The sequence below is a fragment of the Bombus bifarius genome, unplaced genomic scaffold, assembly GCF_011952205.1.
Source record: "Bombus bifarius isolate JDL3187 unplaced genomic scaffold, Bbif_JDL3187 scf7180000007987, whole genome shotgun sequence".
NCBI classification, from domain to species: Eukaryota; Metazoa; Arthropoda; class Insecta; order Hymenoptera; family Apidae; genus Bombus; species Bombus bifarius.
The window spans coordinates 2774303-2789055 of NW_022884369.1; the positions used below are offsets into that span (position 1 = coordinate 2774303).

Here is a 14753-nt window from a genome sequence, read left to right on the forward strand (position 1 = left end):
ATGGGATTAAGCTTAACTTCGTTATGAAATTCGAGTTCCACATGAACCTTTTTTATGGACACATGGGAAGCATAGATTAAATTTTCTTCTTTTTTAGCGTTGCCAACTCTGTTTGAGAAGGTACTTCCGAAATCATTTAACGTCAACTGCATTTTGAACAGACTTTTATTATTGGAAATACCAATTGATATAAAAAATAGTAGAGATATGGAAAGCTATGCACGGGAAAATTCTTTATATATTTACTTTATTGGTACATTCGTTTTCTTTTCTATTCGATTACGTGTCGCTTACCTTTCGATAAATGGAGCTAACACTTTCTGACAGTGGTAAATTGTAGAAAACCAAATTCTAAGGGTTATGCCCTTCGAAAGCCCTTACGAGGTCTTCCAGTACTGGGATCTTTGATGGACGCCTGGTTGCTCAAGAAAATTCAGTTAGTCCGTAGCTTTGTGTCCTATCGCGTTGTAGGGGTTGAGGGGTGATAGTGCTCGGACGGATGTCTCTGCTTGGAACTTAATTAGCCGTCGCAGCCTTAATTACCGCTTGATATTGCTCCGGAACAATTAACGCAATTAACCGGAGAAAGTGTTGCGCATCCAGTCTTCTTTCGAACTTCTTCATCTTCGATCGTTTGTCGTTACAGAAGTGTTACTCATACCCTATATTGAAATGGAAAAATTATGGAGAAAGAATCAATTTCAGTTCACTGTTGAGTCATCTCGCATTTAGTTCCTCCTATTGTATAATTAACTTGTGAAAAAATAATTTCATTCTTAATGTAATACAGTAGATATCGATAGTAGTAGACAGGCACTAGCGATATCTGTTACGATATGCGCTTTTTGACTGAATAAACGTAAAAGGTATACGATTTAGCTATTGCTACAATATTAAAAAAAACTTAATTTTTCTAACATCTATCTCATTCTTTCTCAAAGTCTACCTTAGTATTCTTTAGTAAATAAATATTTATTAAATATTTCTCCCTCGTTTATTATATATTTCCGCTCTTTCTTCTACCATTTATTTCTATACCAATAATAGGAATAACGATGAGAATTAAATTCTCATGGAGTGGGTAGTTAATATTTACAAGACACCTACTATTGCCATAATTACGTAATGATACGTAGCTTTTAGACAAGTAACTTTCGTGTGAAAATATCGTAAATTTGACGTCACTGACATTAAAAAAATACCAAATACTTTACTGTATGATGATCCTATATAACGCATTCTTCTACGACGAATCATCGCTGTATTCGTTTTGAGACAAACTCCATGCTAGAAGTGTTTACGTTTGAGGACGCGATCATATTCCCATTTTGATTGAAAAGGTTGATATCGTTTTTTGAATACATCTCGAATCGGATTGGTCAATCGTATAACTTATTCTTCGCCAACAAATATCAAACAGTTATTACAACTACGTAATTCGAATATTTCCTTCAGCGTTTTCGCGCACCTAGTCTCGTCAGATTAATTCGAAAGAACGATCTCGAAGAGTGGCGAAGCGGTAGATAAGTGCAGCCGGTTGAGCGTAGCAGAAACGCGGAAAGGGTGATGTTCGGGAGGGGGTGAAACGAACGGGCCACGAAAGCGCGAGCGCCGCGAAAGGGATGGGAACTAGCTCGCATAATATACTCGTCGCGGCATAATAATTCAGAAATTTGCATGTACGCGGGCTAACTCCTCAAGTAGGTTATCTATGCTGAAAGTTTTCTTCGTGATATATAACGCATCCACGGTCGAGTAGCGGGAGAGAAGCCGCGTCTACATCGCCTTACGTCCACGCCGTTGAGGGGGTTAGAGACGAGGTTTCGCAAGCGAACTTGCCTAACTAGGCGCAGGTACCGCGAAATATACGTTATACCAACGGGACATTATCTTTTCGAATTTGAATTACCGATTCCGCATTTCCCTTCTCGTGGTTAATGCTGTCACTTATAGGAAATTTATACGCGAGCTATACTTACGTCGTTAGGATCACCAAATTATATCCTTGATATTTTATATGGATGACATTTCATATAGAGTGAAATTCTGTTATGTTTTAGAGAGAAAATTAGACTTTATACGAATACTTCAAGACAAACTTTACGAATCCAGCTATATGATAGATAATTTTATCTTAAACTGAGGGAATACAATTTTTTTTGTTTCTCGTTAAAACTCATGGCTTATATGACCTACCCTTTTGTTACAATAATAAAAATTCATAGCAATTGCTTTCATTAATTGCTCGGTTACGAGAATGTTTGTTATCGTTGTCGTTATCTTGGTGGCCACAAAAATAAGCATAAACGGTTCGTTTAAAATCTGGAAATTTTCGAAAAGGCTGTAGCATCTTCACCCCTTTCTAGCAATTTCTCGAACTTTCCCAGCTCTGATTAGTCTACAGTTATCGCTTAAGCAGCTTGATGTCGAATACCACACGAGCAAACCCTATTCACTAGATTTACACCCCCAAATCTCTTCCAAACTACGCACCTCAATGTCCTAAAAGGGACATCGTCGGTGTCCTGTAGCAAGTATGTCCCTCCCACTGTTGCAAACCTAATCCAAATTTCAAAACCTCACATTAGCCTTTGAGGTGATCGCGCATCCTCCGCTCCCTCAGTCTATCGCATAATGTTTTCGTTTCACGTATTCGTACATTTTCCAGATAATATTATACTTTCCCGATAGTCGTATGCAACGAGGGTGAATCTCCTCTTTCCTATTACGGTGTATTATACCTACAGATTTCTGACAAACTACGAATATATCTACCCATCTCCGCTTCCTTTCTCTCTGTTTCTCTCTCGTTTGCTCCATCTTCTCGTTCGTGCTGCCGGTAACGTTTTCACCCTCAAAGGACCTGCTCGACATAGTCAGAGGATTACGATGTACAACTCTATGTCGAGTTAGAATTTGGTGACACGAAGATGAGTATGTATATGGGAGTTTATTGAATGAAGCTGTATTAAATTCAGTATCATTTCAGGCCGACAAGGAGATAAAGGAACTCAAGGAAAGAGCATGGAAGCTGATTACATTTAGATCGAATTTATAGTTACGCTGGGAAAAACTATCGTGATTCATTAGCGGCATCGTTATTGATTCATAGAGAGATTTTAACAAATCTTAAAAACACAATTGAGAAGTATTTTTGTTCGACGATAATTGTAATGTTAATGCGTGGCAATTATATTTGTATTGATCGTCAGCTATTATTGTTTATCTGTAAATTACCTCGAATTCAGATTTTATTTGGAAGAGATTTGAAATCGATCAAACTAATTTATAGAAGCAATTTTGATGTAAGAATATAATCTTTAGATCAATAAATATAATTTTTATGCTGTTTTTACATATTCTGTGTGTTATTACGTTAATTACAAAATCGCTTACTTATATGATTACGTTTGTATATTTATTTTTCACATGTGTTATTGCTTCTATCGATTATAACGTAGCTAGTGATCCTTTAAAATGTACGGTTATGATATCGATTATACGAAGTTATTTTGTGAATTCCGGATTGAAAGGAATAATTACGCCTGAAAGAGATTTAATACTTTTATTATAATTATTACCCATATTTAGTGCCCACCACGCTCTATCTTTATATTTTCATATAAAATTTATTATATTAATCTTCTATAACGATATTATGCATTCCGGTAATATTTAGATATATAGTACGGTACGCAATAAAATTTAATATATACAATGTACGATTCTATGATACACAAACGTTGTTCGAGTAATACAACTATATGTATACTCTACAGATACTTAAAATGTATCCGGACACTTGCTTATTTTCAACGAGGTGTATTTTAATTATAAAATTAATTAACATATATCATTAATATATTTTTGATAAATATTCACAGACTGATGACTCCATATGAAACGTAGTAAACGCTGCTTCTAATTATTATTAACCTACCAAGTACACTGGTGAAAGTAACGAAGTTATTCCTTGTTCACCAATAACTAAAAAATCCTTGTATCAGTCCCATGAACCAACCAAATTGTTTATTCCAATTATTTTGTTACGCTAAACTATTCGTATTATTTACATTTCGATGCAGTTCCTTCGATCTATCTAATAACGTTCTCAAATATATTAGCGTTAAAGAAACTGCACCCCTTAGGTTCGTGCGACAGCACAGTCACATAGGAAAAGGACGATCATGCTCGATGGAGCGGCAAAAAGATCCGTACCGATGACACGAAATATTTTTCGCGGGCTCCCATGGCGTTCTGTTCCGGCAGGAGATCCTTTTTACACGCGCGGAAACGCGACCGCTTTTATGTGAGTTAACGCACCGACGCTCGTAGATCCATAACGTAACCCCTCCGACCCTCGTAAACCAGAATTTATTAACACTTCGAACGATGGGGGAGATTTGCTAAATGGTTTTCAATTTGTACCTTAACGCATCCAGACCACATGCTCGACAGATTTCGCGGCATATCGCGTACGTATTTCCGAAAAGAACTGTATATTTCTTTTCTTATTTCAGATATTATTCCAACCAGTTCTTCTTTATCGCTTACGCGTCTCGAGCATCGACTACGAAATTTAAATTCGACGGCTACTTCCATTTTATTGCCAATCCTGGTAATTGAATGAGAGAGAAAGTAAATCAATGAACGCTTCGATGCTTTGGCTATGTATTTCTTATATTTCCTTTTTTTCTGCTTTTTTGTTGTTTAAATACGCGATTCTCTACGTGTAAGTAAATCTTTTATCGAATTTGAATTAATGTCGACATTTTGATTATCGTCTCCTATTTCTCGCTTTACTTTCCAACTATCTCTCTTGAGTAAACGAGCACGTAAGGCCTTCGAGAAACTTTTATGCAGTTACGCAGATTTACGAACTGCTATATTTCAGACGATAAACATAAGAAATTTTCACTTTTCTGGACGGAAAGTTCATTTTCTTTTGTTTTCATTATCAACGACAGATCCTGCGACTACCACTACAAAATTTGAGAAATAAAATACCCGGTTGAACTGTTTTAAATAATATTTCGTAATACACGTATATAAATCTTCGAAGAGAATCAATATTCGTATGGATGCGATTTATCGATGTGAAAGCTACTTTGAACCAGCGTATTAAGAGAGTCTATCGGTAAATTAAAATTCGATAGCGCTGTTTATCCCTACCAGCTTCCGCGTTTTCTTCGTTAAACGTTCCGAGAAAAGTGTTTGACGGTTTCAGGAAGATGAAAAATACAGGATGAAGCGTGCTAAACGACCTCACCCTTATGGATATTGGCATGCATCGCGCAGGACGCTCATAATTTTCTTGGTAAGCTTCGACAAATTAGCCCCGAGCATACGTTACCCTCGCTTTAGTTGTCCTCCGTGGTTCGCTTGGCTCCACCTAACAGCCCCTCCGCTGCTCCTAAAAAGTCAGATTTTCTCGAGCAAATGGGCAAGCTTCTATTTTTTTTCCACTTTTTCCAGCGATAGCGTGTGTCCAAACACGCGTACAAGCGTGTACATCCGCCGGTACACGGATGCAGAGTTTGGCGAGTATAGGGAAAGAGAGCCGAGGAAAGGGGAAAGCTTGCCGGTTTGGAAAAACTCCAAGAGGAAAGAGCGGCGCTTCGCGTCGCGTCGTATCAGGGGTGGCTTCCGAGAGGAACTATCCTCCGCATAGAGGGATGAGAGGGACGGGTTGCCGGTTCGAAGGGAAAGCTACTCTCTTGGTGCTGGAAGGCGTGAGTCGCAAAAGCTCCGCCTGCAAGCTTCGTGGAACACGCCCCGCCGGCGTAGCTTTACCACCCACTGTGGCGATCCTGGAAAATAGTCCGACCAGCCGTGTCACCGGCGAGGCTTCGACCGGTAACCCCTCCACGGTTAAACGGGAACCGTAGTCCTTCCATCCGTGATCCATCCCCTGCTTCTCGTTTTTTCGTTTCCTTTTCCTCCTCCTCCTCCTCCTCTTCATCTTCCTCGCCTCCCCCATCATGCCGTCTCTCTTCCTTCTATTTCTCCTCGTTTCCCTTCCCCAACCTCCTCTTCCTCCGGTCTCCACCCTTCGAGTTTCAACTTCGGTCCGCTTTGCACACAGATTGCATCCGTGGCATCCGCGGATGCAATCATTACCTCGCTACCGGTCCTTGCTCCTTTTACAAGGAAGACGCTCAATCTATATACGGCCAGACTGGTTAGTTTGTACCCGTTCGTGTGCACGTGTGTGTCGTTTGCATGGGGATGGCTGGTCGGAAGAGTGCATCGTTCAGGCAGGGGTTGGAGAAGTTTGAGGTAAAGCCTCGTAGATGCTTTATTGGCTTCACCGTTGCGATAAGGAGCGCTGGGTTACCATGGGAAATAGTAATATAGGGAAAAGCGTCGCGAAACTGGATTCGAAATTGGCAGCGAGCGAATTCGTTCTTTTACGTTTCGCTAGAAATTTATTGGTGATCGTACTATTTAAATGTCACCGGCGCTTTTCCAGCTACATATAGTGAAATTATACTGCCGATAGAAAAAAGAATTTTCTACCCTTGTATCTGTAAACGGCATCTCGATTTTAAGCGAACGTCTAAAATACAATTAATCGTTAAACGTCACTGGCAACAAAGACCGAAGGCAAGTTCGCATCTTTTAAGATGCATTTCATTTAAAAAAAGAGAGTCGTTTCTTTGTTTGAAGGTAAAATTGTTTGCGCTTAAAGATGTAAAGCAATGTTCAGGAAACCGTATAAAGAAACAATATTCGCATATTCGATACATAATAAACACGATTTCTTTTAAACAGTATTCTGCTTGGAACGAGAAATCATCGAATACGTTGGTCATAAGGTAATTATATTAATCGTTTTATTCCACATTGTTTATCAGTACTGAAAGAAATATAAAGAAATGCTCTATATCGCAAGAACGTATTCTTTGGATAATTTGAAAAATACATGGCTTTAATGGATAAATTGTTTCAACAATGCTAAAAAAATCGGGGAACGATCTAATTTAATTGAAGTAAGGGAAAGTAAGATAAAACTGGGTAGCTGATATAATTTTTCCGTTAACGAGAAATCAGAGTGCGAAAGAAAGTTTAAACTAGTGTTAAGCGGGCCTGATACAATGAAGAGGTTTTCTTTTAAAAAATAATTTAACTAGCTGAAAAGAAAAGAAAATTTCTCAAACATAAATTCTCGGCTCTGTTCTACGATTGGAGTACAATACAATCGGAGGTACTCTCATTTTTTTCAAACTACGTATTTAAACGTCAAAGTTTAACAATACCAAAATCTTTCTTAATCATGATAGCATTTTCATATGATACCTTGAGAAAGTGCATTCTATCGTTACTTGTCCATAGCAACTAGCTAATTTTTTCAAGTTAATCAAAAACAATGACAAATTATTGAGAATATCGATTTCCACTGAAAAATACTGTAGATTAAGCATTTTCTTGATACGAAAATCCAGCTTTTATTTCAGCTTACCTGATTGACGTATGGAATTGGATTTGAAAAGTGTAGAATGTTGTATCACTGAATGAAATCTCCTGATTTCCTCAATCTGTCACCAGGAATTTGCCTGGAAGATTTTCGGCTGGCTTCAGCCAACATGTGGTAAGATGCACGAGACCATACTACGTATACAGACAAATTCGCAACGCGTTTCCATTATCTTATTTCGACCTGAAATACGTAACTGCGCGTCTATATCTCGCAATAATAAAAAACATAAAATTTCAACGAATCGAAAATATCTACACCGAAAAATCTCAACCTGCGTGTTCAAGCACAGATTATCACCGTAATTATCGATCGAATATTTTAGATACTACATTTTTATTCGTATGAAGTTTTAACAGGTAATTCCGTTAAGTTGAAAGTAAACTGGAGTAGCAAGAGGGAAAAAAGAAACGATGAAAACACCGTTGAAATAGTATGGAACGTTGAATGGCAGATGTTACGTGAATAATGGATTAACAGGCGAGCACTCCCCTTAATCCCGAGATTATCTATTCTAATACCGTGGCGCTATCGGAGCTTGGCCGAGATTAAGCTGACCGATCTGACTGATGAACTTTTTCTTCATTCGCATAAATCGAATATCGTATATCGATATCAATAACTTCTCTCGCAATCTGGGTTAAACGACTTTTGCTGTTTCATTTAACTGAATATAAAGTATGTATCCCGATGTGCGCATTCAACGCGTCATTTGATAAATGGAACAACTTTATAAATGAAAGCAGAAATAACACCGAATTTAAATAGTAAAAAAAAAAGAAAAGAAACGGTAAAATATTTTAAACGGTAATCATTATTATAGTCGATGCACCGGAAACCGGAACTGATACGGAACGTCGCGGTAGATATAAGCAATCTATTACTCCATGTAATCTGTTACAAATGTTGAACAATCATAACGACACTCGTTTCGAGATTTTTTAAAAATAGATTTTCAGTTATCTTTTGGTCTTTATTTGTCAATTTCTGTGTTTAATAATTAATACCCTGTATCCATTTTATGGATTAATTTAGAATTAATTGCGAAAGATACTTACACATTGCGCTAAGACCCTTATTTTCACACACCTTTGATGCAATGATGAATGTTTTAATTTTTCTGACGGTCATTCTATTGAAAACGCATAGTAACGTACTAGACTTTTTTTTATTCCATTATTCATTCATTAGTTTCCAGTGTTTTTCACACACAAATCTATTTGTTATCTTATTTCGTTATATTACTCGCAATGTCTTTATGTGCGAAACTCAATGAATATTTCTGCTTGAATTGAGTGTATGTGAAGCCATACATGAGTCATATACGAATGTAACAATTTATGTTCGTGTAGGAGAATATGCAAGAACAGCGAGAAGCACCGAAATTTCACAGATATGTTAGCCACGAATAACGTTATTACTTATTCGTCGTCGCTTATGCTTGCTACAAATTAATTCCCTCGAATCGTATAATCTGAAGCCAAAATCAACGCAAGTATCGTCCATGGTGTATGTCCCTTGAGTGTTAGCTCCTTTGATCTAACGTTATCTTTGTTCTTACGCTCAAGTATGATTTGGTAAATTACAAAATTTTATCAAAATAGAGATTTTATTAACGCGAATTAATACGAACATATCGGAATAGCGAAAAGCCAATATTAGTTACTCGACTAAATCAAATCAACAAAATCTATAGGATTATTTTATAAAAAAATGTAAAGAATTTAAATGATGCAATAATTTCAAAGGAATTATCAAACGAATAACGTGTCAACACATTTTAACGCTAGAAATAGTCGTGTACCATTATAATTTTTGTGAGAGAATTTCAGTTGTGCGAATTCTGTAGCTGATAATATATTTCGATATCCATTTATGTTCTTTAACATTTTAAACATCCACTTCGAGATGAAATATATTAATATATCATCTATTTTTCATAAACAGAGGCATTATGTTTATTCATGAACAAACATCAAAATTTTATCTAAATTGCATTTAGCGACACTCATTTTGTATTTTATAGGTATAGTATAAATTATTATTTTTATAATTCGTTATCTGTAGATTACAAGGCAGTGCATTTATGAACTAAACACTAATGCACTAAATATACGTGATATGAGCTATATATGAATTCAGTTCTGTTAAATTTCATATAAAACTAAAATTATCCATTAACGTCAATTTTAAACTATTCCTTAATACTTACATACGTTTGTACTGTTATTGTTAAAAGAAAATTAGTTCAATATTGGCTTATCATAATAGATTTATCATAATAATTTAATCGCGTTATAAAACCACAATATGCAGAACAAAATTTAATTTTTTAATATAAAATTTTTCAGCTATATAGATCTTTAAACGTTGCGGTACTTTTACTGTCCAACTCAACTTACAAAATTCTCTGAACTTGAAATCATGAAATGTAAATACCATTAAAAACACCAAGGCATTTTCTTTTAATTGGGAATTTAGAATCGCATCAATATCTTGGCTATTAACGGTTACTTAGTAGTTAGTATTGTATACTATAAGTTTAATTCATATTGCCTATCTACCAAGTAATTTTTATATTCTATATTGTGTATAAAATATAGAACATAGAAGAGGACTTTTATCAAGGAATACATAATAACAATGTGTAGATATTACAACTACAATCAATATATTCTATCCTTTATAATTTTGTTTTACACTGAGAATTTTCAATTCTATAAATAATTAAATTTTCTAGACGAATACTTCTTAGTTAAATTTTGTTTTATTATTAAAACAGTGGCATTAATTATAGTAAGCGCTATCACTTGAAATACTTATTTCCCTCGATTTATTACGACAGAAATATGATACATTATTTATGTATGAGCTATTATATACTTTTAGCTTGTCTGAAAATAATATAAATCAATTTATAGATTCGTATACACAATTACATATTATAATAAAAAGAAAAGCATTCCTTTATAAAGTATTTCTATAATTTTGTCGGTTAAAAATAACATTAATATTACGATACATGAACGCTGAAAGTAAGATTAAAATTGTAGATAAAACAATTTTAAAGAGAAATATTGAAAGATGCTCGTCTCGACAGAAATATCAAAATACTTGCTTATTCTGAAGTTGAAAATAAAGAGCGTATATAAATAAATATTCTATCGTACGTAAATATTTCATTGTACGTTTCTTTTTATTTTGCTTCATTTGAATTTCCCCGGGTATTAAGAAGTTGCTATTATTAGAAAATTTACAGCCAATATCAAAAAGTATGTCAAGCTTAAACTCTTTCCGCGAAATGTTTTTGCCGAAGCAGAACGTGAATAGAAGACAAAGAAAACTGACGCAACTGGATGAATACAGAAAGATGAGAAACTCCTTAGTACAGGAGAACAAACCCATAGCCGAGGAAACAAGTTAGAAGGGGCAGGATCGAAATCTTCGTAAGAGATCTTAATTCTCCGTCTTCCGGCCCCTGGTCTGCGATGCCCACGACGAGATGCTTTGCACAGCGTGTTGCAGGTACACAGGTGCAACAGTGTACGTGCATCTTATCTCTAGACACACCCCCGGACTGAAAGTGGTACAGCTAAGAAGAGCGGGGTATATGGGAAAACTAGCTCCCGAACCAGAGAAGTGGGAGTCGAATTATAGCGAAGGAGAGAGACGGAATGAGGAGAGGAGGGATCAGAAGAGAAAGAAAGGAAACTAACAACATCAGGAGGGAAAGAGAAAGAGAAAAGCAGATATAAGTAGACACAAGGTGAAAGGGGTGAATAAGGCGAAGCAGGAGAGAGTAGAGGAGACATGAAAAGAAAAACAAAGAGAATCGAAGGACCAGGAAACTTTAAACGAAAACTTGAAAGAGAAGAAGATGAAAGGACGGCGAAAGATAAAAAAGGGTAAGATCGTGCGGATGAGTAAAAGACAAGGATAGAGGATATGACGAATCACAGGAGAGAAAAAGAAAAAAATGAAAGAAAGATGGAGTGAAAAAAGTGAGCGGGGAGGGGGGAGGAGAAGGAGGAGAGGAGGAAAGAGAGAAGCGGAGAAACTGCACGGATGAGGAAGGTAGTTCCGGAGGGTTTGAGGGTGAACCATCCAAGTGAGGACCAGGATAGTCCTCGACGGTGGGCGATGGTAGCTGGCGAGGTGGTGGGGTAATAGCGACGGCGGGTAGGGCGTCGTAGGGGCAGAACCAGCGCCGCGACGCTTCGGCACGCACAGTCGCGGCTGGAACGCCGTCCCATGCGAACGTGTTATTCTCGCGGTTCGTGTATTCTTTTTCAGCATCGTGTATAATATTCACGACCTGTTCACATTTAGATCGGGATTTCGAAAGAACATGATCGAGATACATGTTACGAAAATCTTTCGATCCACATTCCGCCCTGAAGATGGATTTTCTTTCAAGATCGATGAAAAGCAACGTTAAGTTTCTGAAAACATGACTGAGAATAGTGTTCATTGACGATGTCGTACGATTAATAACTGTGAGACCGTTTTAAGATTAAATCTGTTATCGATCGTTCGGAGTGATTTTGACGATGACATTGAAGCTTTTCAAGCTTGATCAGAGTTAATCGATCAAGACCGATTTTCAACTGAAACGTCATACGATTGGCCGATCGAAAATCAATTTGATTTAGTGACACTTTTGCAATTTACTTAACCAAGAGTACATGTTTTAAACTCTCCTTAAAGACTGAAATATTCCTGGAGTGTTTTGCAAACAATTTTTACCAGTGTATATATTATTTATTGACATAGTGTTTCTATTTAAACGTATAGTGAACTTTTGTTCCAAAAAATCAAAAGCTATCGTATGTATCGAAAGAAACTGAAATTTAATATTCGATCGGTTTAACATTCTTAGTGTAAAGTCACGTTCCATACATGCGCTGTTTTCATTGAGTTTCGAGATACTGTCGCATCATTCCGCAAACACGTGTGTGCAAAACCATTTTTTCTCAATCTAGTCATAAGTGCGCGCGGTCGACGCCGTTATTGATCCAGTGATTAAATCAATTTTACTATTCGATGATAGTAATATAATGTATTCTTAATAATCAATAACGTCGCGGTAAAAAAAACTTCTGCCATGAGGATATAACCGAACGTACGTAATTACGGTTAATGAGATTTGAAGCAAAGTGTATGTCCTATATTAGAGTGTGTATCTTGTGTATGGTATTGTGTATGCTAAAAAATTGACATTAGGAGACGTAGAATAATTAAGGACGTTCGAAATATGAATAGACGCGATTGTGACTTTACAACAAATTTATATTTGCATGGTGAGTAGCGAGAAAGTGTAGCTATTTTGGGTCTTAATCGTTGGTAAATTTCATGAACTAAGGACAAACATTAATCAGTGAAAATAATCGAAACAATAAATGTCAGTGTAAAATAAAAAATGGCGGCGACTTCCGAGTCCCAGGATAATTATTGAGGAACTCTTTACGAGGGAATGGATTTTCAGAGCGCTATGGACACGTTTGTAGAGGCATGGATGGCTGCAAATACGAAAACAGATCAAGTACAGGTAAATAATATGTGTATCATTAATAATTAAAAGCAAATGATTATTCAAACATCCCTTTCGCTTCTGATATTCATATCGAAGAAATGATATCCCGATTTTGGCATCCGTGAATAACATCATTGAAAAGTAACCCCTTCTAACATTACACAGCCAATTGGCCACCCTAGCAATTTCTGCCCTCTCGGAGCACTTCAACTTGCCACCAAGCTAATTCCCCGATATCAATTTGCCACTTTTCGTTAGATCTTAGAATAGACAGTTTACTTGGATACAAAAGAAAGTACTTCAAATATCAATTTTTATATTAAGTAAATATAAAAAACTATAAACAATCAATTTTACTATATAATGCACGATGATTTATATAGATATATTAATCATAAGCTGGCAATAATTACGAGTTAAGTAGTTAAGTTAGTTAAATAGCTAGTTGTACAAGTTGGTTGTCTTAACATATCCCAAGAAAATTGCAAGTTAATCACCGATTATAACATTAACAGGTCAGTTCTCAAAAATATAATACCTACATAGAATACGTGTCACATCAGAGATAGTAATTATTAAAAAATCATACCGCGGTAAATGAATAAGAAATAACTTCAATTGAATCCCAGAGTAATCTTCAAGATTTAGAAACATCAAATTCTTTTAACAGATAATCAATGAATTATATATTGCCTTTAATAAATTCAAGACAATTAAGAGATTTAATGCTATCTTGTCTTGCAATTTGCTGATTATTCTAAAATTTTTTAACATAAAATAATTTACGAGGGAACAATTACGGGTACCACGAAATGTGTCGAGGAAAATAAAAGATTCAACTTGACGATTACAGATTATGTCGAGTACAGTAAGTGCTACAGAAAATGGAATTAAAAACTTCATATGTACTTAGATAATATTGGTTAACCAGATCGTTATATATGGTCCTCCGTAGTAGGAATTTCTTAAGCAGAAGAAGTCGAGTGAGGTAGACAAAAGTGTCAAGTATGTATGTAGATTCGGCGCTCTAAAATTTCAGAAAGGCAACCGGAGCGGTGCTAAAGGTGGTAGAGGTGGTGGAAAGGGTTGTCAGATAATCCTTGGTAAAACCGCGGGTCGTATGTGTTGCGTGGATGGCCATACGTACGTTTACACGTGTACGTACGGGGGGTCACGGGTTCTGACCACGATACGGATGTGCCCCTGCCTTCTTCCTGTGCTACGACCACGTCCACGTTCTGGCATTCAATGCAATAAGACCGCATCTCCATTGACCAGTCGATCTCTCGATCGTCAGAAACTTCTGATTTTTATTTCTGACCTAGATATTCGAACGTTATTCCGATCTCGGTGTACCAACATCTTGCTGTCTTAAAAAAAACCTTATCGTCTTCGTGGTACGTTCCACTCTATCTATAAACGTTAAGGATAACAAAATTCTTCGTAATATAATATTTAATCTCACAACGAATGTTATTGTTTTTATACTACAACGATATTATCATTGTAACATCAATGGATATCCGAAAATTTCCAAGACACGGAAGTTCAATGTGCTCGTCATATGCATGCACTAGTCACATACTTTTTCTAACTGTTACTTCTAATGCGTGTTCTCAATGTGTTTCACTTTGTAGATAGAGATTAGATGGAGCAGGAAATAGTTCGAAAAATATTCTTTGCTTTTTTTCTCAGTCGTTCGAGTTTTGAGTGCACCTGCACGTATAAAAACACGACTAAACT

The 14753-nt window shown here is 36.4% G+C and overlaps 1 protein-coding gene across 3 annotated transcripts in view; it reads left to right on the top strand.

Annotated features, from left to right (window-relative positions):
* Window positions 1-11679: 11679 nt before the first annotated feature.
* LOC117205223 overlaps window positions 11680-14753 on the top strand; it is a 58905-nt gene continuing 55831 nt past the window's right edge. For 2 of the 3 annotated variants that reach the window (XM_033443406.1, XM_033443407.1), the window contains exon 1: window positions 11680-13025. In XM_033443406.1, the coding sequence (XP_033299297.1) occupies window positions 12989-13025 (37 nt within the window). In that variant the 5' untranslated portion in view covers window positions 11680-12988. The remainder of the gene's footprint in view (window positions 13026-14753) is intronic. The other variant, XM_033443408.1, reaches the window with a different exon arrangement.